Here is a 26,844-nt window from a genome sequence, read left to right as displayed (position 1 = left end):
ATGGCGCATCAGTAGTGATCCCGTTGAGAAGATTAACGAGAAGGAGATTATCGCTCTCAAGAATAATGTTTGTCAGATTGAACTGACGTGCCATAGTCAGTGCTTTCCTGGTTGCAAGTGCTTCAGCTACTAAGGCATAATTCCAATCAATGCCCTCCGAAAAGGCACAGATAAATTGTGCAGAGTCAGCCCAACAAACCCCTCCTATACCTGCGCTCCCAGGGTTGCCCTTGCTTGCGCCATCTATATTAAATTTGTATAAAGGAGGTAGAGGTTGTCTCCATCTGATTAGTCTTGTAGGCCTTTGGATGGGAAAATGAAAGTGGTGGACTGCTTCTTTAGCTGTTGTGATTGCTCTGAGAAGGATGCCACCTCTCTCTCTCTTTTGCCAACTCTACGAGGCGCACGTGTTAGTACTTAATGCAGAAAGTTCAAAGAAAACAAATGTAGTGCACTTGCAGATGCAGTTAAGGGTGTATATCGGTCCGAATTGGATACTTGGTTCGATTTTGGCTCGATTTTAGAGAGAATTACTGTGTAATCCAAATCCAGACCAAATCTCGCCTTAGTTCTGAAATTTGGTACTTAAACTTATAAAAAAAAGGCCGTATCCAGTGCACAAGGCTCTTGTGTTTAGTAGGGTTTGAGGAAGATTAAATGTACGCAGCCTTACCCTTATTTCCAGAGAGGCTATTTCGAACACTTGAAACCGTGAATCGGTACTCAAACTTATACGGTTCCCAAATTCGGTTCCTGTACTTGGTTACTTAATATGTAATACTATAATATAGTAATTTTATAAAATCTAATACTAATACTATTAAAATATATAATATAATATATAATTGTAATAATATATTAATATATGATAATATTTTAGTATTATACTATATTAATTTATTGGGAAGTAGTTTTCTATTAGGGAGCTGGCGTAGGCCACACTCACAAACAAAATTCTTTTTTTTCCAATATATTACTTGATCGCATAGTTTCTACCCAAGCGTCTGGGCCAATGGGTGAGCATGTCTGTGTATATACCCAGGGGCAGAGACGTAATCTCACGGTGCCTTGTGAAAGAATAATGCATTGGTACCCAAATTCGATTTAGATTTGGTTCTAACCATCGGTTCCTATGTTAGATCTAGAAAATAACCAAATCCTGTATTGGTTTTGTTTTTTGGTTCCGGATTGTAACAAAATGATATTCAGTTCGGTTCGATTCGATTCCAGTTATTTGATCCGGATCCGATTTCGATTTTTTATTCCAATTTGACATCCTTAGATGCAGTGAATGGCCATAGCGAACAAGGCAAAAATCTCAGCCGTTGGATTCGTAGCAAGTGACGTCCGTAACTGCGTGGCCATAAACCTTTTGGCCCTATCAAAACTGTTGACAGCTTTGATTGCTTGAACAATAAAAGAGAGTGTGAACTATGGAAGTAAATCCACTGGGAGATTATCATAATGGCGGTTCTTTAACTCCTTATTGGACTTTTAATAAGAGACTTGAGACCTGATGAGAGTTTAGAAGCCAAAGCCCAAAGGTTTCTTCTTCTTCTTCTTCCCTTTCAGAGTTCAAAGCACGGAGATTCAAAAAGAGTGATATATTGCGTGATTTTCTCTTGAGAGTTGAGTAACCTGAGGAGAGGAAAAAGAGGGGAAGAGGGTGGAAAGCAAATGTAAGATTTGATTTAGATCTCTTTCAACAACAGTGTTTTTGTCACTTTTGTGTTTGGTTTGTGGGTCTAGAGAGAGAATCGGCAAGTGAAAAGAGCAGAAATGCACGCAAAGACGGATTCAGAGGTGACAAGCTTGGCGGCATCGTCGCCAACGAGGTCACCACCTCGAGGACGACCGGTGTACTATGTGCAGAGCCCATCACGAGATTCACACGATGGGGAGAAAACCACCACATCCTTCCATTCAACGCCGGTGCTCAGCCCCATGGGTTCACCTCCTCACTCCCACTCTTCCGTGGGCCGCCACTCTCGTGAGTCTTCCACTAGCCGCTTTTCCGGTTCTCTCAAGCCAGGTTCTCGCAAGATCTTACCCAATGGAGGCGGTCGAAAGGGTCAAAAGCCTTGGAAGGAACCTGTCATCGAAGAAGAGGGTCTTCTCAACGCTGAAGACACTGAGAAAGGACTCCCTCGTCGATGTTATCTTCTTGCCTTTGTTGTTGGATTCATCTTTCTTTTCTCCTTTTTCTCTTTGATTTTATGGGGAGCTAGTCGTCCTCAGAAACCCCAAATCAACATCAAGGTAGAAAACTGAATTCCTTTCTAAACCCTTATCTTCAATTTCTTCTTTCTTTTTTTTCCTGCGAAGTAAGGGTAACATTTCTGTGAAATGAGTGGAATTGGTGATTGATTAATTTTGCAGAGCATCACATTCGAGCACTTCTCGCTTTCAGCTGGAGCTGATTCAACTGGAGTAGCAACCGAGATGAGCTCTATGAATTCCACTGTCAAGTTTACGTACCGCAACACTGCGACGTTTTTCGGAGTCCATGTGACATCAACCCCTCTCGATCTCAGCTACTCCCATCTCACCGTCGGCACTGGATCCGTAAGCAACCATTCCTTATCAAAGTAGACACTAATTTTGTTCATAATTTACAATCTATATTCTGAAATTTATCTTTTTTGGGTCAATTGGGTAAAATTGCAGGTGAACAGGTTCTATCAATCAAGGAAAAGCCAAAGAACGGTGGCAGTGGTAGTGTCCGGAAACAAGATCCCTATGTATGGAGCTGGTGCGAGTCTGAGCAGTTCCGGGGGAAACCTGACGGCGCCGGTGCATCTGAAACTGGATTTCATGGTCCGTTCAAGAGCTTACGTTCTGGGCAAGTTAGTTAAACCAAAGTTCTTTAAAAACATCGATTGCTCAATCGTCTTTGACCCCAAGAAGATCAATGTTGCTCTTTCGCTCAAGAACTCCTGCACATACGATTAGATTTGTTGTTCTGTTCAGAGTTTGAAGAATCGAATAAACAACACTCCAACATCAACAGATGGATCACAGTTGTTTTCTTAGAATAGCAGATCACCAGAACGACAAGAAATTAAATTATTGGAAACGATGAGAGGAAGGAATCGATTTCCTAAATTTCAGTTCCTTTGTTGTTTTGCTTTGTTTTGTTTTAATTACAGTGGGTGAAGTGGAGGCTGGAGACAGCTATACGGGCAGCTTTACGGCTGTAAGAGAAGAGAAGGTGTTGCGTGACGTGCGGTTTTGGTTGCCCGATTTGCCCGAAAGAGTGAAGACAGCTTCTGAGCTTCAGATTCCGTTGGCGTGATATGTGTTTTTTTTTTTAATTAATTTAAAAGTGAAAATTAATAAATCAAATGAAACTGGGCCCTTGGTGGGTTGGGTTTGTTAGATTTTGTTTTTGCCTCCTGGTGGATCTTAAAACTTTCTAAAGTCTGTCTTCTCCCCATGTGGGCAACGAAGGTTCGACCTGGACCACCTTGTGGGCTTTATTTGTTTTTTTATCTTTTCTTTGGCTTTAGTGGATACTCTTTTCTTTTTTTTTTTGTGGGCTTAGGGATCTGATTATATATAAATTCATGCCTAAATTATTTAATTTGGGGGGGGGGGGGGGTTGTTGTTGCTTGTTTGGAAGACACTTTCTATAGGTGAAGTTCGATTATTGTAAACTCCATCTATGAATCTATGATTATATGTATTTAATGTGTTACTTATAAGTAAGGGGCAAAGTTGGTCATTTGGTTAAAATTGGAGGTGGAAGCGGTCTGTGCCGATTCCGATTGATTCAGATCGGAAATGATTTGAATCGATCAGAAAAAGCTCTAGAATCAGCAGATTTGAGGAATATTTCAATGATTAAGGTGTTATTATCCAGAAATCGGCCGTATCGAATCAGTAGAAATTGCTGGCCATCTTCAATATGAATCGGGTGATACCCGATCTGATTTGCCTGTTTTTAAAATCTGGGTCAAAACAAACTGAATCCATCATCTTCTTCCTCTCCAATTATCAACTCAAACCTTTTGTCAAACTGAGGAATCAGTCAATATATGCACCATCTCTGATGGTCATCTCCAGTTACTCTTGGTATGCTCCATCTTTGATGGTCATCTTCATTTACAATCATCTTTTTAACCCTTAGGTTGTGTTTGATATGAATTTTTGGAATAGATTCTAAATATAGAATTCATTGTGAAATGAAAAAAATAGAAAAGATACGTTCTAGACCAAAAAATCTGTTTTGAGAATACATACCAAACAGGCCTTAAACTATGAAAACCCTAAATCAGTCATCTACTCAATCTCTGGTTGTCATTTTCATTTACGATCTTCTTTTATGATCACTTGAAACCTTAAAGAAACCCCTCAATTATGAATTCTGGCCAATTGACACCGTAACATCGTATGAGTACATTGAAATTTGTACCTAAAATCTAAAGGGGAGGGATTTAAACACCGTGAACGAGTATTTCTCATGCTAAGCCAATGGACGCATGAGAATTTCTCACGATTCTTATAAGGGTTCCACATAGTCAAAAGGGAGAGAGAGTATCACAGAGTATCAGGTAGAAGAGAGAGCATAAGAGGGCATGTGCTATGTGCTTCCCTTAATATATGGGAAAAGCTCATTTTCACAATGAGTCACGATGTTTGTTAGCTAATTGACCAATAGATTAGTTGTACACATTAAGGATTAACCACGGGTAAAATTGGAAATTCAATCAATTACCCTCCATGTATGTCCACGCATATTGTATAACTTTGTTATCCGTGTAATTCTAACCTTACTTAGGTCGTCCTAATTAGCTTATTTGAATGAGTTGTTCAAAACAGATTTGCCCAATATCTATGTACTTATTTTTACCAAAAAAATATCTATGTACCTATATATGTGAGCAGAAGGGACCTTCACGTTTTTTTCACGGTCACTTGTTTTACCATGTGGCATGATCCAATGGAACCAAAATTTGTGGATCTGTAGCTCACTAGGTCCCTACTCGCATGTCCAGTTTTAGCCAAAACAAATTTTGTAAAGTGGCAACATAGGGCATTGAAAAATCAAGAAAATGGGATAGTACACAATATATGGTGTCACACCCCAACACTTAAGAAAGGTATAAAACTGCTAGTGTGACACACTAAACAATCTATAACGGAAAAGGTGAAAATTAAACAATTCATCTAGAATCTAAAGAATTCCTTTCAAGCTAGGTTAAGTTACACAATCATTCTTTAATATATAAAATTACTACCTTCAAATATAAACCAGATTGTCAAAAATTTAAGTTTTTATCTCAGATGCTCACTCCCAAAAAGCCTCCACACAAAGTTTTATCCCAAAAGATCTAATCACTCCTAGGAGCTCTAGTCATTAATCTAAAAAATATTCTACAATAATAAGGGTGAGCACAACTAGCTTCATAGACCAAAAAACTATATTAATTTTCATGAGTATATTACAAAATCATAAATTGGAAGACAAAATTGTGATTGGAACTTGGAAGACATTTAAGCATCATTAACATGATTTCAAATCTAATGAGAGATTTTCAGACTTAGGAATCCAATAAGGAGAGTGATTTGGACCTATTCACATGCATACACATTTTCGAAGATATGTATCATTTTATAATGATCTATTCTTAACATTTGGAATATATAACCCAAAGCACATTTACCTAAATTCACCGGTTCAACCAAAGACCATAAAACTATAATTTATGCATGAGAAAACAATATGAGATAAAAAAAGGGTAAAGTACATGTACCCCCTATAATGCACCCAATATTCCTTGTAACCCCCTAGGCGACTCAATATTCCACATACCACCTTTCAATATTTCACGTAGATCTTCTGTTTTACACCCCAAATGCCAGATAGGTCCAATCTATTAAATACCATTGTTAGATATCAAAATTTTGATCATTTTACCCCTTATTCCATTTTCTTAAATTTGAAAAGACTTAATTACCCTCATTTATTTGTTGCCCTAAACTAATTGAAAATGACCATTTTATCTTTTATTTTAATTTTATAAATGAAAAGACCTAATTACCCTTATTTATGTATTACCCTAATCTAATTTGAAAATACTATTCTACCCCTAAATATTTATTTCTAAAAATCCCAAAATTCCCTCATCTTCCCCAAATCATCATCTTCTTTTACATACCCACCACAACCACCATCGCACATTGGCTTTGGGTTGTAAGACAAATGCGAGGAAAAGGGCTATCATTGTTGCGGAGAAGAAATCGAGTATCGAAATGGTCGGTGAAGATGGAGTATCGGAAGCCAGCGGCGGGGATAAGTTTTCTGGTGGGAAGGATCTCACCCAATATGCTCTTCGACCTGTCTTGCTTTCAACGGGCGAGGTTTTTTGAAACAAAGAAAAGCTTTTCAGAGTTTTTCTTAGCCCCAAGGGTTCGCACCCCGTCCTCTTCAGACGACCTTCCGACTTGATTCCAGCCATTTCTCTGCAGCAAGAGGTAGTTTACTCTCCTATTTCTTGATTACATTTTATTCGTTTTGGATAATTTCACCTCAATTTTCCTGAATTGTTGTGCCACTGATTCGTATCCATCACTGCTAGTTCTTCTGGTTTCTCTTGATCTGAAGCCCTAGAATTCTGTATCTGTAGTCTCTGGTTGTATCTGTTAGTTTGTTTAATATTCCTTTTGGTCACGAGATCTATGTTCTATATCTTATTTGACGGTTGAAATTTGGGAATTATGGGATTTCTTTGTGATTGGATTATTAGTGTTAGAAGTTCTGGTTTTAGGGTTCTATGTTCATGGTTATTCCATTAGTTTTTAATCTTGATTGGTCTTTTTTAAATGGGTTCCTGTTGGTTCTCTTCATTCTTAGGATGCTGCGTTTTGGAGACAATAGTAGAAGGATATGGCTGAGATGAAAATCGAGCAGTATTGTCTTGAGAACAAACAGTCTGCTGCTGCTTCCAGCTCATCTGTTTCCGATAGCAGTTATAGCACTTTGAAGTCCCCAAGATCCAGCATCACCATATTATCGGTATTTTTCTTTTTTCTGTTCACACTTCTCTTCCTTTTTACTGCACGACAGACAAATATTTAGGGGTAAAATAGTCTTTTCAAATTAGGTTAGGATAATACATAAATGAAGGCAATTAGGTCTTTTCATTTATAAAACTAAAACGAAAGGTAAAATGATCATTTTCAATTAGTTTAGAACAACAAATAAGTGAGGATAATTAAGTCTTTTCAGATTTAAGAAAATGAGGCAAAAGGTAAAATTGTCAAAATTTTTGCATCTATTGGTTGTATTTAACGGATTGTGGACCGATCTGGCATTTGGGGTGTAAAGCAACAGTGGTACGTGGAATATTGAAGGGTGATACATGGAATATTGAACCGCTTAGGGGGGTACGAGGAATATTTGGTGCATTACAGGGGGTACGTGTACTTTACCCATAAAAAAAAGGGCTCATGTAGAGATTTTTATTTTTTGGTAAAAGGCTCATGTAGAGATAAGGTATTCAAAAACTGAAGGAGGAAGGGCTTAGAGTTACCTGTTGATTCCTCTGCATCATAACCTGCACTGCATTCTTGAGTTACCTTATTATCCACCGCTCCTAATAGTTTCTTTATGAAATGGAAGCGAATCAGTCGAATTGGATACGAATCGATTGATTCCTAGTCATTTTTTTTATTATTCATTATGAATCGGATCGATTCATAGGCCGATTCCCACTTGCTAAATCAATTCAGATCGATTTGGATCAAAATCCTCTTTGACCGATTCCGAGTATTAAAATCTTGACTGCTTGAGATTTAAAGAATTCAAGGCAAAAGAAACCAATGTAGTTGAGACTTGGAGCATTCTTTATCAAAGCAGGCGATAAATAAATTGGTGGCCTTAACGAGAGGCGATCAAAACCTTGATGCATTCCTTATCAAAATCTATCTTTAATGGAGTCAATATATTTATCGCCTTCTTTGATAAAGAATGCCCCCAAAGGTAACCGGTCACATTTATCTTGGTGGAGACATTGGAGCGATCCCACCATTCTTTGTGAAGCGTAGAGCTAGCGTATAATTAGGGGCTTCACTTGTAAATGTGCCTGGGACGGATTATTTCTCAAGGGAACCCATCTTTTATTACTGGAGTCTTGGAGTGGAAGGCAACCACTACTAGGGTCCGGATCATACTTAGTTAAACGGTGTGTGGGTCGGGTGTGTATTGACCCATAAAATTTAGGAATTATTATCTAAATACATGTTTCCAAAGTTCAATGCAACAATGAGGGTAACTGACCACCATGACTTGAAGACGTTAGCTGTTAGAGTTGTCAAAGTTCTGATATCATTTTTAAACAAATTAAAACAAAAAATAAGGGTTTTCTTTCTTGTCACTTCACTATGATTTTCTTACCCCTTCTATCTCAACTTCTGTTCCTCTCTCTCTCCCTTTCTCTCTCTCTCCTGCTCTAGGATCTCCCTCTTTGGTTGCCATGGTACAATAGGATCTTTATCCCCTCCAATTCCCTGTCCAGCCTAATTCCCCAGTTCCTCTAACATGGGGGCTGGAATGACCACCCTATTCCTGCTCGAACAATCTGTCCAGGTGAGGTCCGCCACCTCCTATTAGGGGGACTGGGGAACTGGGCCAGGCAAGGACATGGGCCAATAAACCTGATTTCGTTTGTGATCGTTTGTAGCCAGAGCCAATAATGGTTGAGATCCCATGTCCATAGCCATGTTCTCTCTCTCTCTCTCTCTCTCTCTTTGCTTGCCTAGCATCGACTTTGTTTCAGAGCAATCATATTGGGAGCTGCATCCCCTCCCTCTTTTGTGAAACCTTCAGACCACCCGCACCACCATCAGTCGCCGCCCCCATCGTGGTGCTATGTAAGGAATCATTTTCCACCAAGCTTGTTGTGATGCCTAGTTTTTCTTTCTCCTATTGGGGATATTGACTATTAAGGAAGGGTTTTAACAAGGCCTCTCCACTTCCTACCCAGGTTGTTAAGATCTATGGACTTTACAAGATCATTTCCAGTCAAGAAACCGGGTAAGGATTGGGGGGTGGGGTGCTCTGGAGAGGATAAAGTGGAAGAGAGATGTAGAGTTCTCCCTACAAGATGTCATTAGAGGTGAATTTACAAATTTTAGTCCTTCACTTCAATTAATCAAAACAAACGATTTAATTGAGTATATAAAAAGATAGTGAATCGAACTACTTCACTCTCTATAATGACAAATAGAAGGATCCATTTACAGTGCAATCCATCATTTCACACATGAGAACCTGATTGATTTTTCCAGAAGTCTCCCACCTGTCGTAGAAATCAAAGCTAACATTAAACTCTTCATCCCTCCTTTTATCTTTCATGATAAACAAAGCTTAGATCGACCATTCAATAATCTGAACTTGGGCTCTAGCATTAGAGTGACCCCAACAGAAATTCCTTTGGAGTTGCTACGTAGAGTGAATAATTTTTTTCTAGGAACAGTGACAGACAAGGTAGCACGTAAACTTAGATTTGGTATGATTTCTATATCAATTTCGGATTCGATTTTATGAAATAATCAACAAATAGATTTTTGGTCAAGAAATTAAAATTTTTTTGGAAGGTCAGCTTATAAGGTTGCGTTTGGTAACGGTCTGAACACTGTTCTTTGCCGTTCTTCCATTCTTTAATAACAAAAAAACATGAAAATTTGTTTGGGTTACCGGTTCGTTTTTATGTTCTTTTAGAACGAACCGGAAAGAATCTTTGCCAAAAGAACGTTCTTTACAGATTGTCTCTGAGACGGTCTGTAAAGAACGAGAACGACTACCAAAACCCGTGAAAACCCGTGTAGGTCTTGGTTTGGAGATACAACCTTGCGATCAAATGTTGGGAAGAGAAGGGGAAGAGAAGGAGAAGAAAAGGAGCAGAGGAGGAGACCTCTACCTGCAATCCGACCTTCAAGGTAAGAACAACAAACCATGATCTCATCTCTCTCTCGCTCTCTCTCCCTCTCTCTGTCTCGTTCTCTCTCTCTCTCCCCTGCTGTAGACCCTCTGCTGTTAGGTCGAAGAAGTCGGATCAAAAGGAATGGATTTCAGAAGAAATTGAGCAATTTTAGGGCTTTTGGATAATGTAACATTCTCTCAGTGTAATGTATTGATTTAGTAATTCTTCATGTTTAAGATTTTAGGATTCTTTGTTGAATAGATAATCCGTGCTTCAAATTTTTTAGGGTTCTTTCTCTATTTCACTATTTAACAAAACCCTTGAGGTGTTTTGTGTCCTAGATGGGTTGTGATTCTTTGTAGGTGGATGTGTAATGGAGAAAGATAACTCAATTGGGTTTTGAATATGTTGAAAAATTAAAAGTCATACGGAATATCCATCTCACAGAATATCCCAGTTTCTTTGAATAGGATGGGTGAAATTCATTTTGCAGAATATCTCCTAACACTACTAAATAGGACGGGTGAAAATCTACTATGGGAGACAGTACCTCCATGTAAAGTACAAGCAGAAGAAATGGACCGATAAGCTAAAGTTCTTAGCAGTCCAAATTGAGGGTAAATTGTAAAACACACTAAATGCAAGTTTTGTTAGTATGTCTTGGAAAGTGTCTCGTAAACCAGTAATTTTTAGCAAGTCTTATCAGTCATCGTTTATTCTATATTTTGTTGATCTCGAGATAGTATCATTCTATTGAACAGTACCACCAAGCCTGCTACACACTTGACAAAATGTTTCTCTCTTTTTGGATTTGATTTCGTAAATGAAAAGATTGTTTACGGAGAAGAAAACAAATATGGATTTGCATTTATATACATGAAAATTATATAGGAACTTTCCTCTTTTTTAAACAAAATAGTAAAGTGATTCAAGTTCACATTATAAGCTTGGTAATCGTTGGATGTTCATGTCTCCCGTTCTCCCCACTATTTTGCTTAAGTTTTGAGGGCTTCTGGTACTTGTGTAAATAGGGTTTTGTGGTTGCAAAGCCCCCCTAGACACAAGCTAGTAGGCAATTAATCATTTCCTTCTGTGTCTTATTCAATTGATGATTCTGAATGGTAAAAAGTTTCTGGATCGATGATGCTCTTCAATCTGTGGATCTGAATAGCAAAATGCTTGCTGAGTGGTGATCTAGAATTTGCAAACCTACACATGAAATTTCAGTGCTAGATTAGGAAGTCACAAGACTTTCTAAATGACACCTCTATGGGTTTTGAATATGAAATTTCAAGTGCTAGATTAGGAAGGAAAATGCAAACTTGCATAGCCATACGGAAGAGAACATTGGATCTCCCTCCCAACCAAAATTTCAGCTCCCTTAAGACTGTCATTGACACAAACAGGCTATGCCCTGTTTTTTAAGACAATCTTTTTTTCCATTTCTAGAGGATCGGCTGTAGTGGTACGAAGCAATCCCCAATACCCATTTATTGGCTGCCAAATGGGGCTTCATAAGGCTGCGATGTGGGCTGTTGAGTCCCTTCCAAGTTATGTTTCACATTGCTGTTGCAATAATAGCACGAAGAGGATGGAAATGATGAGGAAGAAATCCATTAGACTGTGATGTTGTGAAAGGTGCACTCACTCTATGTGGAGTGTCTGAACTCTGAAGTCCTAGGTAAATTTTCAAAGGGAAGATGGGAATCTGGAGTTTCATCTCTTTTCCTTCTCTCTTTCTAGTTATGCTGGTCTTTTTATTTTCTCCCTTTCTAGTCTCTCTACCCTAACTATATATGATAACAAATCAATCAAGGGTCTTTCCCTTTGAACAATTGCTGCCTTCAAACCTGCATAGCTTTGGGGAAGATATGGAAGATGAGATCTCTTTTCCTTCTTGTGAATGGATGTATTCATAACTTCCCTCCTGAATTTTCATTTTCCTTTTTTTTTTCAAGTTAGATGCATTTATGTTGACTCTATTTATTTCCCATTTTGATGAGATCATAAATCACCTGCTGAATTCCTATTTGGAAATCTTGCTTGTTAACTTTCTCATGCAAAGATTCATTTCATTGCGACTCTCTTGCTGTATTTCTGTTTTAGACCTTTGCTCATTTCATTTCTCTTGTGAAGATTCATGCTACTGTGACTTTTTTGGTTGTATTTCTGTTTTGGATCTTTACTTAATGGATCTTTAGCTCAAATTGGTAGAGCACTTGGAATATGAGCATATTCCAAGGGGATGGTGGTTCGAATCCAGCAAGACCCTTTTTATTCAACTGTTCATAGTATAGTCAGTTATGGCACTAATCTACACAAGAACCCAATATTAATGGTATTTTTTTAATTTGACATATTTTTATAAGTGTTTTGGTTACGTTAATGAAATATTTTAATTTTATGCTAAAGTTGGTAAGAGAGAAAAGGTTTTTACAAGTATTTTTTGTATAATTTAGAAGGAAATGACATTACTGTAATTAATATCAAATTTGGAAGAATAGGTTTTACCAAACACCATTTTCGGTCTAAACAGCATTCTTGAGAACGTTACCAAACGGTCATTTTCGGTCTCAGAACGCCGTTCTAGACCAAGAACGCAAAAAAATGTTTCTATTCAAGAACTGGCGTTCTTTGTTCAGACCGTTACCAAACGCAGCCTAAGTTTCCTCTCCCCCAAAAGGGTTATTTTGATCAATTCTCCAAATGCGATTTGCATCTTGGATCCATCTATACTTCCTAGACAAAATTTTATCCCTACTCTCATTTTATAAAGCATTTATAAGAGAGAGTTCATCAATCTAAAATACCAAGGAAGAACTCAAACCTTCTGCGAGTGCAATGATCTTTCGAGGGATTCGGAGAAAAATCCCTAATCATGTCCTAAGAAAACATGACTTTCAAATAATCAAAATCTAGATCAGGATTTTAGGCCGATTGAGAAATCTGCTTGTGTCAATTGTGAACTTGGGAAGGCATGGGTTGTCCACCTGGTTCAACTAGTCTTTCATATGTTTGCTTGCTTGTCATTTTATTTTGTAATAAATATTTTCTCTGCCATAAAGTAGAAATAATTGAATCAGCAAGTCAATCGAAAAGAGATATCAAAGACATGCAAAATAAGAACACACACGTGTTTGGGGATGAACAGAACACTAAAATGATATTATGATATAACAAGTGGGAAAAAAAAAACTTCATTTTAAAAGTTGCATAATTTATAAAAATGGCACAACATGCATGAGGTGATTCTAAATTATATAAAAAGGAAGAAAAAAAAATTGATATGAGTAACCAAGCATCCAAATCTCTTTTACATACAAGGTCTTAAAACTTGGAATTGGTCAGGGAGGCGTCCGATCCGAATCGACCTGAATCAATTCAGGAATCGGAAATCTAAACTATTTTATGGTGAAAATCAAATCAGTTCATGAATTGATCCGATTCAAGATGGCTTATAAAGAAAATAATTAGGAATCAACCAATTCGGATCCAATTCCGATTCTGATTCAAAAAACAACGATTAGGAGCAATGGAAATAAAGATCAATGTCATCCGATTCTAACAGTGTTTCCTCCACCAATATAAATGTGAACCCAACATAAGAAAGAGCATTCTTTTATCAAAAGCAAGCGATAAATATATTGTGGCCTTAACGAGGCTATCAAACCTTTGGATCATTCTTTATAAAATCTATCTTGAAGGAATCAATGTATTTATCGCCTGATTTTAAAAGATTGTTCTTATGCATAGGTTAGGGCTTGACCCAAGTATGACCTCGGACAAAGCCTACTGGAGGTCAAAGATCCATATCGCAGACCCCATTTAGCTGAGATTCTCCTGAAGAGTTGGGCTATGCCACTTTCCTCTTAGTATCTTTCATCTTTCATTTATCTATTTATTTTCCATCTTTCTCTCATTTTTTTCCCTCCTTTTTTTTTGTTTGGATCCATGTAACCGACCCCATTACATTGGGATAAAACTGAGTTTGTTGTTGTTTGTTGTTATAGACACTGACTTGGTTGAATATTAGAGGCGATCAAACCTTCGTACATTATTTCTCATCGGTTGACACTCAAGGAGCTAAACCCATCTTTTATTATTGGAGCCTTGGAGAAGAAGGCAACCAATATTATAGTCCCGATCATAGTTAAAATGGTGTTGAGTTGGTTGTATCTTGCATTTTATGAGTCCACATAATTGTAATTGGGTATATTTTTGTAATTGAGTGGGCTTTAGGTCCATTACATGTATAAGATAAAATTATAATCTTGTGGAGATTAGGGTGGCATAGAAATCCCAAGACACTTTTTCACGCTTGTTATACACTAAAACTTTATTACCCCCACTTTTAGGTCTATTACATGTATGAGGTAAAATAAGGGTTTTCTTTCGTTTCACGTCATCTAGTGAAACAATTCATTTCACTAAGACTTTATTACCCCCACTTTTCACTCATGTTATTCGATATATAAAGGGTTTATATACTTAATTTCACAAACTAATAATACTCTACCAAATCTCTACCCTAGCTTATGTTCCTCTCCTTCTCCCTCTAGCTCTCCTGCATTGGGGTCTCCCTCTTCGGTTGCCCTGGTATAATAGTAGGTTACCTACTCTAATATCATTATATAAACAAACTTGAATCCATAGAGGATCATGTACTTCTCAAGTTTGCGGTGCCTCCTGTAGTCCTCCACCAGTGAGCACACAGACCTTTATCGCCTACGGTTCCCTATCCGGTACAGTTCCTACAATTCTCTAACAAGGGGGGCAAAATAACCATTCCACCCCTGCCCGAACACTCTACCCGAGTGGGGTCCACCCCCCTCTTGTTAGAGGACTGTAGGAACTGTACCGGGCAGGGAATCGTAGACACTAAAAATTCGTGAGCGCACACGCATATAATGGGATTGCTCTCTAGCTTTGTGTCTCTCCCAATTTAAGAATTACAAAAAGCCAAACCAAAGATGGTGAAGACTCAACATATAAAAGCCTCCCAAATGGCTCAACAATTATTTGGGTCAAAATGCTCCTTTAATGTTGAGGAAACATATATTTGAAGAATCAAAGCATTCTTGATTTTAACTTATAAGTCACTTGGCTTCTCTTCTACAAGCCCCAATTGTAGGAACCCTTTCCCACAAGCTCTCTTTAATTGCCACTGCTTAGTTAGGTCATCAGCTAAGATTAATTTCAAGAATAGATTTTTTTTTTTTTTGGGTAAAAATTTTAAGAATAGATCACGTTTAGAGAGAAGGTAGGACTAAGGGGGATGTAAAGGAGAACAAGTACATGAACCAAATTTATAAGAAAACATTAAGGTACTAGTACAAAGAGTCCACCATACATAAATGTAATTGATTATAAATCAATTCAATCCCACTTTCATGGGAGTCAAACATTTGCTTATAGTTTTCCCAATTAGAGAAAGTCTATTATGAATAGGAGCAAATATGCAATCCATTTTGACTACTAGAAACCAAAGAGGATATTACTTCTTTTTTGCTTGTGAATATAGGGAAGTAAGATAATGCCAACTCTATATAAAGCAGGATTTTAGTAATCTGTATCCGGTTTTATTTATATTTTTGCCCTTGATTAGTACTCGTGGATCGATATCATATCAGTTAGGAATCAGTATTGGCCTCTTTCGTTACTGATACGAATCCGATATATACTGATTCCTTGAACCATAATAGGGAGACAAGTTTATCTCTCACTCAAATACTATTTACCCATCAAGGGAAAGGGTGGGGGGAGGTTGAATTCTCCCATGGATTTCTAAATCCTAATAGCATAAGTAGGCATGACTCTAACGATAGAGGTGAGAACCATTTTTGCATAGGCCTGAATCGCACAAATGAAATCCAAGAGTGGGACCCACTTCGATTCTATTTGTTTGACTGTACAAAAATGGTTCTCGTACAAGAACTTGAGCTGCACTCTTAACGATAAGGGTATCTAGATGACCTCCTATTTGGGAATCTCTTCACCTAATATTCCTGATCAGGTCTAAATTATTGAATATAGAATGAACATATGGTAAACCTCACTTATCAAGAACCTTTCAGTCAGTCTCTTAGTGGGTCCCTTGTAGGAACCCTTTCCCACAGGACAAAACTTGGCTGCTGCCCGGGTTGCAGCCATGTTCCTGCATAGGTGTGGATTTGGAATCTTGAAGGATATTTTAGAAATTATCAAAACATAAAAGGGTATCTATGAACCCAAAGGGGAAGGGAATTATTCCAAGTTGGTGCCTACCATTGGGGGGCACCATGAACATGGGTTGGGATGTAGGATCGTCTCCAGGGAGCCTAGCGCCCAGGGTACTGCTAGGGGGCATCCAGTTGTTGAGCTGTACTGTACACATCTCGGTGCATGCCTAGGGATGTATGCGACACAGCCGAACGGTTGACAGCACCCTGGGCGTGCTAGGCTCCCTGGAGACGAGCTAAATTCCATGGGTTGTAGCCAATATTTTTCCTCTCCCACCAGCTCTCTTTTAACTGCTACATCGTAGTTAGGTCAGTTTAGATTCGTTGGACATGTCCCCACATCATTATTCATGGATTAACTTCTAGAGATCGAATATCTTATGGTGAGTAAGCCGTTGAATAATGAGATAAGATTAATTTTATGTGTTAAAACAAATACCAAGAAACACGAAGAGACAAATAAAGCAAATATAGATGACACACAGATTTAAGATGGTTCACACACCAAAAAGATATGCTACATCCACAGGCAAAGCTAAAGATGATTCACTATGTAAAATGGAAGAAGATTACAATGGACATCTCTCAAGAACAACCAAAACTATGCAAAAACTCTCACCTAGAAACCCTGGTTCAAAAATCCCTAAATCTCACTTGTTTCATTACTATTAGTACAAAATAGGTAAAACATATAAATAATCCTCCAAGTGGATCAATTCATTGGGTCAGGTCGTACCATACCACAGGACTTCACCGCCGCACTCCCAAACAAGATGGCACAGGTCCTCCCCTACCATCAAAGACCCCAAAAAAAAAATCTCACTTTGAACACCACCAAGAATGTCAGAGCGGATGAATCTCCCAAACGGGTACAAGAGTTTGAGACACACATAACATTAAGAAAAGACCACATCTAGAGAGAAGGTAGTACTAAGGAGGATTCAAAAGAGGACAGGTACATGAACCAAATATATGAGCTGGGGGAAAACGCAAAAATGACAAGAACATTAAGGTACCCGTACAAACAGTCCTGAATGTAAATTATTATCAATCAATTCAATCCCACTTTCTTGGCATCAAAGATGTCCTTAATAGTTTGTTCATTAGTGGGCCCCCAGTGTAGGAAGAGGCCCAATTAGAGATTCGTTTATGAATAGGAGCAAATATGCAATCCATTTTTGGCTATTTGAAACTAAAACCAAAGAAGATATTAATTCCTTTTGCTTGTGAGGATTGAGGATAGGGAAATAAGATAATACCAACTGACTATAAAGAGACAAGTTTATCTCTCACTCAAATACTATTTACCCAACAAGGGAATAGGTAGGTAGGAGGGGGGGGGGGGGGTTTGAATTCTCCCATGGATTTCCAAATACTAATAGCTTAAGTACACATGACTCTAACGATATGGGTGTCTTGATGACCTACTTGGAGGATCTCTTCACCTAATATTCCTGATTAGGTCTAAAATATTTGAATATTGAATGAACATATGGGAAACATGCTAATAACAGTACAATAGAATCTTCACATTAAGGTGAGGTGTTGGGTTGTGTGTCCAAACACTGCAAGCCGTTGGATGTGCGCTACACTCCCTGTCGCACTATGAAGGAGCCCAACACCTAATAATTGTACAATAAAATCTTCACATTGATCTGAACCGTTCGATCAAGCCTTGGGCCATCAAGTGTGTATCTTTTACGTTTTATTTACATTCCTTTCCAGAAAAAGCAAAAAAAAAAAAATCAAAGGAATCGGGAATCTAAGCTATTTTATGGTGAAAATCAAATCGTTTCAGGAATTAAAAATCGATCCAATTTTTGGATAGTAAAAAAATCATGGTGAAAATCAAATCAGTTCAAGATAGATTATAAAAAAAATATCAACGATTAGGAGCGGTGGAAATCATGATCAGTTTCAGCCGATTCTGATTCAAATCGACCAATTTACCGATCGAATTCCCAATTTTAAAACCATTTTTTTAACACATTCTATCAAACATAGAGAATACTCATGATATCATGGGAAGGATTGCTTGAGATTTAAAAGTATTCAGGTAAAAGAAACTCAGAGAGTTAAGAGCATGGCCATTCACTCCCCTGTTCTTAGCAACAGCGTTTCCTTCACCAATATAAATGTGATCGACAAACATTGGAGAGCAGCATTCTTTTATCCAATAAACGAGACGATCAAATCTTTCTTGGTGGACTCAATTATATTTATCGCCTGTTTTGATAAAGATTTTCTCTCTTATGTTGGAGATCACATTTATCTTGGTGGAGACTGGAGACACCGAGTTGGTTGGATATTGGATGCGATCAAACCTTTGGAACATTATTTCTCACTCGTCTACATTCAAGGAGCCTTGGAGGGGAAGGCAGCAACCACTACTAGGTTCCGGATCATAGTTACTTAAAACGGTGTTATCTTATATTCTATGGGTCCATTGGACATGTTTTTGTAATTGAGTGGTTTTAGGTCTATTACAAGTATAAGGTAAAATTATAATCTTGTGGGTCCATTAATTAGAAAACCCTAGACACTTTTCACTAATGTTATTTGCTAGAAGACTTTATTACCCCCACGTTTAGGTCCATTACATGTATAAGGTAAGGTTTTCTTTTGTGTCACTATGTATAGTGAAACAATTTACTTCACTAAGATTTTATTACTCCCATTTTTCAATCATGTTATTCGATATGTGAAGGGTTTATATACTAATTTCACAAACTAATAATACTCTACCTCAGCTTCTGTTCCCCTCCCTGTCCCCGACTCCCCTCCCCTCCCTCTCCTGCTCTAAGATCTCCCTCTTCGGTTCCCCTGGTACAATAGAAGAAACCTGATTTGGTAAACCCAAAAAAGATAAACCCATACTTGTGAACCCCTGTGGATTCCTTCTTTGGTTCTTTTTTTTATTTTATTTTATTTTATTTTATTTTTCATAATAGACATTGTATACTCCGGCGAGATGCAAAATGCTGGAAAACAGGGTGAACTGAATAGTAGGTTACCTGCTCTAATATCAATATGTAAATGAACTTAAATCCATAGAGGATCGCGTACTTCCATTTGGCCCCATCATGCTACCTCCTGCCATCTCCAGGCAACTCAATGTTCTAGTTTGTTGGCGAGTTTGCAATGTCTCATGTAGTCCTCCACCAATGATAGCGCGCGCGCACACACACACATAATGGGATTGCTCTTTGGCTTTGTGTCTTGCCCAAAGTTACAGCCAAGATTGATTTTTTTTCCTTTTAAGAATTTTAAAAAGCCAGACCAAATACTTAGTATCCCTTTGTAATTTGCCTACCATTAAGGGAAATTATGTGATGGGTTATGTAACCATTACCCCTAATTGTTGATGTGGCAATTGGGACATATCAGCCAACATAAAGTCCTTTCAACAATCAAAGAGGTTGAAGATCTCAATATTTAAAAGCCTCCCAAATGGCTCAACGGTTATTTGGGTCAAAATGTTCCTTTAAAGTTTTTTTTTTTTGTTTTTGGTAATGAAATGCTCCTTTAATGTTGAGGAAACATATATTTGAAGAATTAAGACATTCTTGATTTTAACGTATTGTCACATGGCTTCTACAAACTCTCTTTAACTGCCACAGCTTAGTTAGACCAGTTTAGATTCATTGGACATGTCCACACATCACTATTCATCTATTTAATTCTAGAGATCAAATATCTTATGGTTTAATAATCTTTTGAATAATGAGTTAAAGATTAATTTTAAGAATAGATTTTTATTTTGGTAAAAATTTTAATCAAAGATCACGTTTAGAGAGAAGGTAAGACTAAGGGGGATGTAAAGGAGAATAAGTGCATGAACCAAATTTATGAGACAAAAAAAAAAAAAGGCCAAAATGACAAGAACATTAAGGTACCAGTATAAACAGTCCACCATACATGAATGTAATAATTGATTATAGATCAATTCAATCCCATTTTCTTGGGGGTCAAACATTTCCTTATTATAGTTTGCCCAATTAGAGAAACTCTTTTATTAATAATAGCAAATATTCAATCCATTTTCACTAGTAGAAACCAAAGAGGATATTACTTCCTATTTTGCTTGTGAGTATAGGGAAGTAAGATAATGCCTAATGCCAACTCTCTATAGAGTAGGGTTTTAGTAATCGATATTCGATTTTATTTACATTTTTACCCTTGGCCAATACCTATGGATCGATATCATATCGGTTAGGATTCAATGTTGGTCTCTATTGATATCTCTCACTCAAATAGTATTTACCAATCAAGGGAAGGGGTGGGGTGGGGTGGGGTGGGGTGGGGTGGGGGGGGGGGGAGGTTGAACTCTCCTATGGATTTCTAATGATAACGGCGAAAACCACTCTCGTATGGCCCTTAGCCGCACAGATGAAATCCAAGCGTTGGATCCACTTCTCTTGGATTCTATCTGTGTGGCTCAAGCCGTACGAGAACCTGAGCTGCACTCCTAACAATATGGATATCTAGAGAATCTCTTCACCTAATATTCCTGATCAGGTCTAAAATTATGAATATTGAATGAACATATGGGAAATTTCAATTAGTATACTAATAACTGTACAATAAAATCTTGACATTGATCTGAACCGTTCAATCAAACCGTGGACCATCAATCTGAAGGCCGGTGTATCTTTTACTTTTCATTTACATTCCTTTACCAAAAAAATCAAAAGAATCGGACCACCGGAGTTCCGGTTCGCCTGAACCAGAAGTCTGCTATGAAAAAACAGGGGAGAACGATTCTGCTTCTGCTTGGCCTCGCCGTACAATGGTCCAACTATCTGAAGATCCCCAGTTCGGACGTTTCTGCGTCACGAACTTCCGAATTCGATCTACCGGAGAAGACGATGAAGACGAATAGGAATCGGGTCGACCAGAATTTTCATGATCACAAGTACAAGAATCCGGTGACGATGAAGTAGAGATTGAATTGGAAAGGGACGATTGTGTGGAGCTCCTCCACTCGGGAAACTCGAAAGCACTTCTAGGTGATCGAGAAGAAGATGGTTTATCAGCTTGAGGCCATGAAACAGTGTTATCAGTTACAAAGGGATGATTCAATAGCATCTCAGCTGTCCATCTCTTTGATGGATCTCTCACGAAACATCTCTGCAAGAAGTCTTTCCCCTGTTCCGACATCTCCTCAGGAATCTCCGGCAATTCCTCTCCGAACCCAATCCGAAACAAGAGAGCGCTGACGTCGGTGTCTGCTTTACACTTCCATGCCGGCCTTCCAATCACCATCTCCGCCACGGCGCACCCAAGTGACCACAAATCACCCGGCGCCTCGTGCTCGTTGCTGGCAATGGATTCAGGTGACATGTATAGAGGTGTGCCTCTCAAATTCAGCTTCTCCACTGCTCCCGCCCTCTTCGCCAATCCGAAATCAGCGATCTTAACATCATCGGTCCCGTCAGGAGCAGAGCAGACGAGGATGTTCTGAAGCTTGATGTCGCAGTGGACGAAACCCTTCTCGTGAATGCAACGAAGTCCCATGAGAATCCACCTCGTGTAACGCCTCACATCTGATTCAAGCAAAGCTCCACCTGATTTCTTGACCAGGCTAGCCAGAGTACCTCTGGAGGCGTACTCCAAGAACACATTGTAAAATTGCTGACCGTTTTCGACTGTGTGATCATCTCCGAGACAACGGACGATTTGGGGACAATCTCTGAGATGGGATAGAATCTCTCTCTCCCTCTGAAGTGAAGAACACTCGGAAATTGCAGCTGATTTTACCGCCATTAATTGAGGCAGATCAACCAGACTGCAATCTCCCGCTGGAATCGCCAAATCCACAGAACTAAAGCTCCCCCGACCAATTGATTTCCCTCTCTTCCACTCCATCTAGTAGTTTCGAACAAACTACGAAGGATCAGAAGCGATTCTTTGCTTTTTAATTTTGGGTTGTTCTTGTTTTCTTCTTCTCCCACGTCTTTGCTTCTTCGTTTCCTCGAGTTTGCTTTGCTTGCCTGCCTTGCTCACTGTGAGCACTCACAGCGAAAACCAACTTCTTAACGTCTTTGAATCGTATATCACTATAAATAAGCGAGATTTTTTGTTTTGATTTTTTTTTTTTAAAAATCACGTGAGAGAGAAAGAGATTCTAGGATCAAGTGCAACACAGATCTTCTACGGCACGCTGCCGTATTCTATTTGTGCTGCATAGACACAGGACTGTGCGCAATGACCGTCTAATCCCATCTTACACCGTAGAATATCTGAATCCTTCCCTTTTACTTACTAATTTGCGTATCCAATTTCAACACGTGGATTATAGTCCTCACACGATTCGGATTTGTTTCCAAGTTTACGCGGATAACTATTGCCTATATCCACTGAAATGACTAAACTACCACTAGATTACTGACGAAATTAGCGGAGATACCACAGTGTACAACACCAATTCACAACGTGAAACGCCTTGTGCTTTGCCGATGGGTTTCCACCAACTAAGAATCTAATCTTAAATGGAGTTTGGTGTTTAGAAGTGTTAGCCACTGGTAGGTGAGTTTCGGGTAGTAAACATATTTAAGTGTAAGATTACTTAATTAATCACATAAAGTTGAGATGGGCCCTTAAGTCGAGGGATGGCCCACCTAATATAGGTGGGGCCCCTTTTTTTTTTTGGGTATCGTGAGCAAAGGGCAGCCTTTGGGGGTATAAAACACTGAAAACTAGAACAAGGATTTGGTGAAGTTAATTAGGAAATCCGGAAATCAGAAAGCTGGAACTAACATATTGGGTCAGTTAGTATTTTATTTTTTTTTGGTTGAAATGTAAATTTATTGATCACGGAACAAAGTTCCAGCAAGGTCTTCATACAAGTAGAGATTAATGAAGGAAGGGGTAGACTAGTGCCATACATTGTGATATTGATTTGTTGCATCAAAAGAGGCTAAAGCATCCACCACCCGATTACCTTCTCTGAGGGTATGAACAAAAGAGATGCTTTGAAAATGAGATAAAAGAGAGAAGCAGTCTGCAATTATGGCTGCAATCCTCCAAGGGATAGGAGTAAAGGTCTTATTCAAAATCTTCACTACTAAGAGGTTGTCCATCTCTATGACAATTTTTGAGATGTTCATAGAGACAACGATGAGCATTGCTTTACGAACTGCTAATTGCTATTTTCCAAATGAGATGTTGTATTCTTGGGGCCGTTGGGAGATGCCAAATATTCAGCCAGGACCTGTTCACATTAAGGGTGAGACCTTTGATAGCTATACTGTAAGCTGATGCAACTGAGAATTTTTCATTTGAAGTGGCTGCCCAAACCATTCTATCCTTAGATGGAAAAATAGGAATTGGAATGGAGAGGATCCTGAAAGCCATCTCTGGTGGCCACCAATAGAATATCCGATCTCTCCTCCATGAATTAGTGGAATGGTCTATGAAGAAAGCCACAGTGTTTGGAGCATGTTGTGGCAATGGAAGAGGAGCTGTTGAAGGAGGGGAGTCAAGAATCCAACAATCAAGCCATGGGTTAATATCAAAACCATTGCCGACAGAATGGAAAAGTCATTTCCTGAGGAGATCTCTGGATGAGTATATGGATTTCCATCCCCAAGAAGCTGTAGCAGGACATTTAGCCGAGAGAAAGGACGAGTGGGGAAAATACTTATCTTTCATCATCTTTCCCCAAAGAGAAGTCGATGGATTGAGAAGATCCCATCCCTTCTTAGCCAAGAGGGCTAGGTTCATAAATGATGACTACTTGCTATTAAGCCCACCGAACTTTTTGGTTAAACAAATGGAACTCCAAGACACAATTGGAATGTGTCTTAGAAGTCCCATTGGAACAGAAAAAATCTCTGCTAATAGAGTCCAAAGATTTGTGAATCGAAACTGAAATCTTGAAACAGGACATTATGTAAAAGGGCATTGTTGAAAGAGTTGACTGAATGAGGATAGTTTTCCTTACGCTCAGAAAGTGTGATTTCCAATGTAACTTGTAACTAATAGTAATTATTGAGGACAAAAATGGAAAGAGGTTATGTTGGGTGTTGGCAACTGCCGACCAGGGAGAGATATGAGATCTCTCATATGATGGGATATACCCTCCCACCCTCCCTTCCTTTATTAAAAGACTTTTAGTTAGTTGTAACTTGTAACTAATAGTAATTATTGAGGACAAAAATGGAAAGGGGGTTATGTTGGGTGTTGGCAACTGCCGACCAGGGAGAGATATGAGATCTCTCATATGATGGGATATACCCCCCCACCCTCCCTTCCTTTATTAAAAGACTTTTAGTTGGCCCAGGTTGGCTCATTAAAAAAAGTACTGACACATATTGTTCTCAATTTTTTTTGAATGGGAGGGGTGGGTGTCTATGGTTTAGTACTTTAGTTTATTGCTTTCTTGATTAAGCATAGGTCATAGGGATCTTGCCTTTTCACATGAAAATCACACTAGACTCATTGAGTGTGATTCTTGTTACCAACCAGTCATCTAACAAATCAGGTTGAATAGGCTACTAGCTAAGGGTGTCAAAGTTCAACCCAAACCGGTTGGATCGATTGAACCAAATTCTTATCGGTTTGGATTTGAATAGGGGTTATATAAAACCGATAGAAAGCGAAATCAAATTGGATCGATCGAAACTAAAAAACAGACCAAAATCGAGAAATAGTTGAGACTGGACCAATAGTAAATGATAAAAAAAAAAATTAAGAATTGAAAATTTTCGATTGATTTCTTTATGTATACATATAAAATTGAAATCAGACTGGATCGAGTCGAACCCGATAGCAATCTGAATACATAACAAACCGAATCAAACCAATTGAAATCGAAACTTCCTTAATGATTTTGTTTCGGATGGACCTAATAATAGACTAAAACCGATTCAACCAAACCGACCCGACAGATTAACACCCTTGCTGTTGGCTAGGACAAGCTCAAAAAATGAGAGTTGGAGGCATCACCTATAGCTGTTTTGGTTGTTTAGAAAAATCAATAATGGTAGGTAGAAAATAGAGGGGAGACCTACCCCCCTTGCTATCTCTAACTTCTCATAACAGAACTAGCCAAAATTGGGTAAGAAAAGAATGTAAGACAGTAAGAAGAGAATCAAGCATTATTAAAAAACAAGAAGACAATCAAAGAAGCTGGCCTAACATATGGAAATCATTTTTCTACTAAAAAAATCCTTTTTCAAAAAAAAAAATTTCCCCAAAAGATCTACACATTGAAGGCAATCAAGTGAAGCTTGAAAAGAAAAGTCCAAAAAAATAATGTTTTGGAGAGGTTTCCCCATCACATCAGTGTGGGGAGAATCCCATGTCAACCAATGGTATTGCAAAAAAATGGAATCTTTCCATATGAGAGCCACGTGGTCAAACTTTCGAGAGGATATTCCAATATTCGAGACTTGGTGTTTGTTCTACTCTTGCTAGTATCATGATTTCCATTTTTGGTAATAATGCTTAGTTAGTCACAAAGATAGATTAAAAAGGGAGCAAGTGTAGCAACATTAATAGAATAATACATGGATTAGCAAACTAATACTATTCAACAACCAATGTGATACTAGTGGGCAATCATAATCCAATTGACAACCACTATAGCTTCAAAATCTTAAATGAGAATTAGTCCAATTAATCATTGTGCTAATTAAATTTTTTTATACTTCTTTTTTAAAACCATCACTCAAAAACGAGTGAGATAAGGATTATTTCAGCTTGATCTGATTTAAAATTCCCAATCATTTTAGACAGATCGAGCTCCTTTAGGTGCAGGGGTGCACCCCACATCTCACCACAGCTTGCCATGTGGATGAGCTCCCTGTTAGACGATCTGGATTGAAATTTAAAAATCCTCTTGTACATCGTATGTGCACTATATGCTCAACTTTCCTAGTTCAATCCAAACCGTCCAAAAGAGAGCTCGTCCATGTGACGAGCTGTGGTGTCACACCACAAGATGTGCGACACACCCCTGCGCCGTAAAGGAGCCCAACCTCACATTAGACAAAGAAAACAACAAAATTCTTAACCAACTTGTCTTTATTTAATTCTAACTCAATCCCCTAATTGCCAACCGCAGAATAAAAAGAGATTAGGGACTAATCATCAAAGATCACATCAAAGTAAAACCAAAATTGCATGGGAAAATGGGATAACTAAAGAATCTGCCATATCTAATTCTGATGGGAGTGATTAATTAATTAAAGAGTCATTATCTTGTGAAGGACATGAGAAAAGTTGCTGTCTATTTCTTCTTTAAGTAAAACAAAAGAAAGAGCTTGTAACCTTTCACCTCCTTTTGCTTGATTCTTTGAACAAAGAAAGGAGAAAAGGAGAGGTGAAGTACACGTTTTTCTTCCAAATCCTTTGACAGTGCAGCCAACCACGTTTTCCTCACTAGAATATTAATAAAACCCGGTCCAAAATGTCCGGTCTTGGGACTCACTCCCTCACTCTTTGCTCATGTGACTTTGTAAAAATGGTGGGTGAGTGGGTGCATGTATATAATATGTGTGTATACAAAGGGATATGATGGTGGGTCCCAAATTGGTTATATAATCCAGTGCATGGATTGAGAAAAAGGCATCGGATCCATGGTTTGAGGTATCAGTATCACATCGTCCGTATCGGGTGATATGTATCAATTTTACAAATGACTGATACGATATCGTGTCAATACCGTATCAGTGACACGATACATGTCAAAAAAT

At 38.4% G+C, this 26,844-nt stretch overlaps 2 protein-coding genes across 3 annotated transcripts; one reads left to right on the top strand and one right to left on the bottom strand.

Annotated features, from left to right (window-relative positions):
* The first annotated feature begins 1,718 nt into the window (after nucleotides 1–1,718).
* On the top strand, nucleotides 1,719–17,631 carry LOC122657558. 2 transcript variants are annotated; one of them, XM_043852295.1, is made up of 4 exons: nucleotides 1,719–2,259; nucleotides 2,380–2,565; nucleotides 2,668–2,969; nucleotides 17,602–17,631. In XM_043852295.1, exons 1-3 carry the CDS (start codon nucleotides 1,780–1,782, stop codon nucleotides 2,950–2,952), a joined length of 951 nt encoding a protein of 316 aa, XP_043708230.1. In that variant the 5' UTR covers nucleotides 1,719–1,779; the 3' UTR covers nucleotides 2,953–2,969; nucleotides 17,602–17,631. The 2 variants fall into 2 exon arrangements, with proteins under 2 accessions (XP_043708230.1, XP_043708229.1); XM_043852294.1 differs by lacking the exon at nucleotides 17,602–17,631 and having other exon boundaries at nucleotides 2,668–2,983.
* Nucleotides 14,747–22,107, bottom strand: LOC122657555 (mitogen-activated protein kinase kinase kinase 20-like). Its single transcript, XM_043852293.1, has 2 exons — nucleotides 20,872–22,107; nucleotides 14,747–14,757 (listed from the first exon to the last, which is right to left on the bottom strand). Exon 1 carries the CDS (start codon nucleotides 22,010–22,012, stop codon nucleotides 20,882–20,884), a length of 1,131 nt encoding a protein of 376 aa, XP_043708228.1. The 5' UTR covers nucleotides 22,013–22,107; the 3' UTR covers nucleotides 14,747–14,757; nucleotides 20,872–20,881.
* Between the last annotated feature and the right edge of the window lie 4,737 nt (nucleotides 22,108–26,844).

This window comes from Telopea speciosissima, chromosome 4, assembly GCF_018873765.1.
Source record: "Telopea speciosissima isolate NSW1024214 ecotype Mountain lineage chromosome 4, Tspe_v1, whole genome shotgun sequence".
NCBI classification, from domain to species: Eukaryota; Viridiplantae; Streptophyta; class Magnoliopsida; order Proteales; family Proteaceae; genus Telopea; species Telopea speciosissima.
This window is presented reverse-complemented; position numbering and strand designations above follow the sequence as displayed.